This window comes from Antrostomus carolinensis, unplaced genomic scaffold (genome assembly GCF_000700745.2).
Source record: "Antrostomus carolinensis isolate BGI_N321 unplaced genomic scaffold, ASM70074v2 scaffold18893, whole genome shotgun sequence".
Taxonomy (NCBI): Eukaryota; Metazoa; Chordata; class Aves; order Caprimulgiformes; family Caprimulgidae; genus Antrostomus; species Antrostomus carolinensis.
In genome coordinates, this window is record NW_010304689.1 from 1 (window position 1) to 5,138 (window position 5,138).

A 5,138-nucleotide genomic window follows, 5' to 3' on the forward strand; every position below is an offset into this window, starting at 1 on the left:
TGTCTTAAGATGTGGTTGCTATGTCTCACTACGCTACTTGGATGAATGGCAATGACTTAAATTTATTTTTCTTCCCCAAGTTGAGTCTGTTTTGCCTGTGACCTTAACTGGTGAGTGAGCCGTCCCAGTCCCAATCCTAATCCTGTGCCCCCTTTGTTGTGATTCCCTTTCCAGCTCACCGGGTGTGGGGAGTGAGTGCAGGACTGCATGGTCTACCTGTGGGTTAAACCACCCCAGTGAGAATAGAGGCCATTGTACTATCTATATATATTAAATTCGAAGCAATATTCATTACCAAAATTAAGAGCTCAGACTGAAAGTTTTCAGAAGTTACGCTGTGTTGGAGTTATTCTTGTGTTTTTTTTAAAGCAGTCCCTCTTTTTCACTCACTCTCTCTCAGAGACACTCACACTGACATACTGACACAAACACAACCCTATATTTCATTTTAGTACAGAAGAGCCAAAGTAATAAAATCTAATTGCAGGTTACAGTAGTTCTAGATGTCAGGTCCTTGAAGTACTAAGATGATGTGAAGAGGTGATGTATGCCAAGAAGATGGTAAAAAAAAAAAAAAAAAAAAAAAAAAATCTCAATTTCCTTGACTGCTCAGATGCATGGCAAAATTCTTATCTTCAAATCTGGTGTCATAGCCCCCAGGCTACAAGCAATACAAATAAGATGGAGTATAAATGTCTGTGTATGTGTGTATGTTAGTGTGTGTGTGTGTCTTTTTTTCTTAATATCACTTAATATCACATTGCATATTGTGCTATATATGATGCTTTAAAGAGAAGCAAATGAAAAGTAATTCCAGAAACCAATTTTTTCCAAGGACAAAATCAAAATTTCTTCTTGGATCTGTGAACTGATGCAGAAAGGATAAAGCACAGGATTTGTCAAGTACGTTATAGACACAGGGCAATGAACACACCAAGATCAAGCCAGTTATATTGTATTACCATACATACATCTTAAGCTTTTTCTGCCTCAGGACTGGATTATAGTAATACAACCTGTTTAGCGTTACTGGCTCAATCCAGAAGATTAAAAATGGTGCCGAATGGAAGAGCTGCCTTTTAGCAGCATGGTGCTGTTGTGATCTGATTCACATTGGCTGTGTGTTGTCATCCAGAACAAATTCAAGATAAAAATGTGCAAAATAGTTTAGAATTTCTCATTTAGAAAGCTGATGTGCTTTGTGCTCCTAAGAATTACTCCTGGCAAAAGCTCTTATGCCTGAGTTAGAGCATTTTATAGAAGATAGAGGGGCTGTTGGAGGGGGAGTTTGAAGGTGTTTCAATCTCTGGAAAAATTTCCTTCTGGTCCAAGTCTTCATGCTGCTCACTTTCAGCAGTAAGCAATGTATGATGGCTAATTTTACACAAGTTGCTTTGGGCATGGTTTTTGAAGAAGAGTTGAGTTTGCAGGTGAAGGAGCTCACCTTTCAAGGCTCTTGCTTGGCTGGGAGGGTTTTGTTGAGATGAGTGTGCATAAAGAAACCCTGATTTTGTTTACATGTTTTGTGGTAACTGGTATTATTCAGTTCTAGACTGACTAGCAAATCAACAAAAACCAAACATCAAACAGCAGAGAAAATGGCAAAAACTGATGAAGGCCTGGTCTGGTCAGTAAGTATAGCAAACCTCTCAAGGGTCAATGGCATTAGCTCAGGGTTTTGGAGCTGAGTGACCAAGAGAAGAGTGCAGCCTGCAGGCAGGTCTAGCTGCAGGCTGCAGGTGACACACACCACCTGGTCCAGACCTTAGATAGACCCGGGCAGGGAAGAAACATCATCTTCCTCCTCCTGCTGTGTCCACAGTGACCACATTCAAGCTTGAGAGTCGTTTAAACCGGTGACCTGGATGGCAAGCAGGAGGGTCCACACACAGACAAGCTCCCATGGTTTAACACAGCTGAAGAGGCCAGCCATGAGGTGTACCTTGGGAGAGTCTGACTTCATCTAAGTAATTTTTGTCTGTGGTTTGTTTGTTTTCTTTCTCCTTCCTACTCTAGGTGTGTACACTTTTCTTTCCAGCACCTTGAAGTCTCTGGAAGAGAGAGACTATATTCACCGTGTTCTGGACAAAATCACAGACACGCTGATACACTTAATGGCTAAGTCAGGTCTTTCTCTGCAGCAGCAACACAGACGACTGGCTCAGCTCCTCCTCATCCTCTCTCACATCAGACACATGAGGTGAGAGCAAGCACGCAGTCAGCCCTCCTGCACTGGTGCCATGCAAGGGAGGTTTCACAAATGCACATGCACACTTTTACTTCACAGGTGGGAGTGCAATACATATGTAAAGCTGTTACAAATATATATATATATACATATATATATGTCTGCTTTCTATAAAGATATTTCCATAAAACCTAGTTCTGCAAACTTGAGTATCCTATAAGATAAGATTTAATAAAATTATCTCTTTTATGTAGTCAGTTTTCACAGGTGGCTTGATTGCAAATAACTTTAGAAGAGATTAGGATCATTATGTGTACTTTATGGATGAGGATAAATGCAGATGTACTGAATCCCAATCTAGAGGACTGTGCCCTTTGCTAATTAGAGGTGAGGTGTCTGAGTTACAGCAATGATTCTCCCAAACTTAATGACCTCTTAAGGTAGCTGCTCAGTGGTGAGAATGTAAACAGAACAAGTCTATACAAAGATACAGTATAGATTTTATTTTTATGAAGGGACAAGTGATGTTTTTACAAAGACCTGGGCTAATTTCTAGGTCTTCAGGAAAAAGTCAAGTGCATGTGTTTTTTTTTTTTTACTTGTGTCTTTTTGTGGAGTTTTTTTTGTCTTCATGTTAATAATTTTTTGTTGTTGTTTTCCTTAAGAAGAATTTGTACAATTAAGGAAGTTACAGATACACAATTAAGTTATTGTTTCCATAGTTTTGTGAATGAATACTATTACAAGTGAGCATTTGCTAACAAATTGTCTGAGGTTATCTTCTGATATTTTAGGTTTTATATTGGGAAAGTCAAGGTTCACCCCATCCACTTAGTCACAGTGTCTAAATTGGGAATCCATGAGCTCCAGGCTACCTTTTAGGCAAAGGAGAACAAAAGAGCCACCTTTAGAAGTCAGCTTGCTTATGGGCAGTCCTAAATGTTCTTTGAAGGTGCCTTCTTCAGATAAGTGTAGCAGGAGCGCAACTACACTGTTAAATTCTTTGGTTTTTACAAGGTAGAATTTATGTGAACTTAACAAATAATATTAGCTTATAGCTTTTTTTTTTCTCTCATAGCTTATTTGGAAAGTAATAATTGTTTTTTTTGTTTTTACAACCCATAGCAACAAAGGAATGGAGCACCTGTACAATATGAAGTGTAAAAATGTAGTTCCGCTCTATGATCTCTTGTTGGAGATGCTGGATGCTCACCGACTGCATGCCCCAGCAGCCAGGAATGCTGCACCGATGGAAGAGGAGAACCGGAGCCAGCTGACAACTGCATCAGCTTCATCTCACTCCTTGCAGTCTTTTTATATAAACAGCAAAGAAGAGGAGAATATGCAGAATACAATATAAACAAAAATCAGCATATATAATGGTATGAGAAGCCCAGCAGCGTACTACCTAGCTCATGCTTCATTTCATCTATAGTGCCACCTATGTAAACACTCCAATGACAACAGTCACCTGCATTTTCCATTTGAGTGTTTGTCAAGTGCTTGCCTAAATTGATTGCTTATCCTAAATGGAAGACATTTCATTGCTATGGACAGCCAGCAAGGATTGTCAGGCTAACTTGATTTAAAATTTTCAGTGTTTTTATTTAATCTTGTATGTAACTTGGGTAAATCCTAATCTAAACTGAACATTCATTTTACTATAAATTAATAGGCCATATCACCCATGTGTATTGGTATTTTCATGCATGGTAGCCTTTGTTGATATCCACCCCAAATTCTGAGCTCGCTTAATCATTTACTTGCTTGAAACTTTGAAGCAGTTTATTAGAGATTCTGGATGACTTTTTGAGGTGAGTGGTAAATGGAAAGTTGATTGGCACCTTAGTGCACCATAGTGAAACTGCTGGTAGTTTAGGTAGATTCCCATCTCTCTTCTTCCTATAGTAGAAAAGAACTGCTGTCTGAGAATAATACTGTTCTACCTTGCTCTACCTTGCTGGCTTATATCAGCAGACAACTCCCTCTCGAGATCATACTGACCAAATTTTTCGGTCCCCTTACCCATATCGTCTAGCTGAATTGCATTGTATGTGTCCTATCTTGTCTGATCCTACAAAGCTAAATTGCTCTGTTGCTTGGCAGTGTGTAAATCAAGGGCAACACGGCAAACAGTGATAACACAGATAATTACTGTTAGATCAGAACAGATGATTACAAAATCATCAAGTCTAAAAAGGTCTTCACACACATACATGTTCCATCTCTATTTTATAAAAAACCTCCCCCTGTCCTTTATTGTGCTACAAACCAATGGGTGAGGATGCCAGCACAAAAGTGGCACAGCAGGATGGGATTGTCCCATCCCACTCAGTAGCATGTGGCCCAGCTGCGTATAGGAGGGCTGGTATTACAGCCAGAGCAGTAGGCTTTGCTTTGCCTTGGCTTTCTTTGGCTCTCGTTGGGGCATGCTCAGAAATCACTGTTAAAAGCGAGATTGCCTGTGACGCCAGAACGGGGCAATGAGCCTCAGACATGGTGAAGACTCTGTGACTACCTGTCCAGGAAGATAAATCTGGCTTTCTCCATGCATGTGTGTAAGTATTTTTCATAAGTATTAGTCAGATGCTTCAGACAAACTGTAAATATACCAAAGGTCCACTGACATAAAGATTTTCAGCAAAACACGAAGGAGAGAGACTGAAGAAATCCATACTATGGCCTATTCAAAGTAGGAGTTGGTGCTGCCATTTGGCTGCCTCTGTGCTAGAAAATTAAACATGTCAGGGAACGTTGCTGGGTACTGGAATGCAATTATTACATACGCCAAGGCTATTTTATTAATCTAATGATACAATTTGCCTGTGCTATCTGCACTTCTGGTTTGTAGGTGCAGTTTGTGAGTTAGCACGGACCAGGGACTATTCCAGTAGCTGGTTGAGGCGACAACCCTGCCAGTAAGGATGTTTCATATCATGTGCGTAGGCTG

General features: G+C 40.0%; 1 protein-coding gene across 1 annotated transcript; it reads left to right on the forward strand.

Annotated features, from left to right (window-relative positions):
• Positions 1–2,009: 2,009 nt before the first annotated feature.
• LOC114818417 (estrogen receptor-like) lies at positions 2,010–4,320 on the forward strand. Its single transcript, XM_029084166.1, has 2 exons — positions 2,010–2,200; positions 3,314–4,320. The coding sequence occupies exons 1-2, from the start codon at positions 2,115–2,117 to the stop codon at positions 3,546–3,548; spliced, it is 321 nt and encodes a 106-aa protein (XP_028939999.1). The 5' UTR covers positions 2,010–2,114; the 3' UTR covers positions 3,549–4,320.
• Positions 4,321–5,138: the final 818 nt, after the last annotated feature.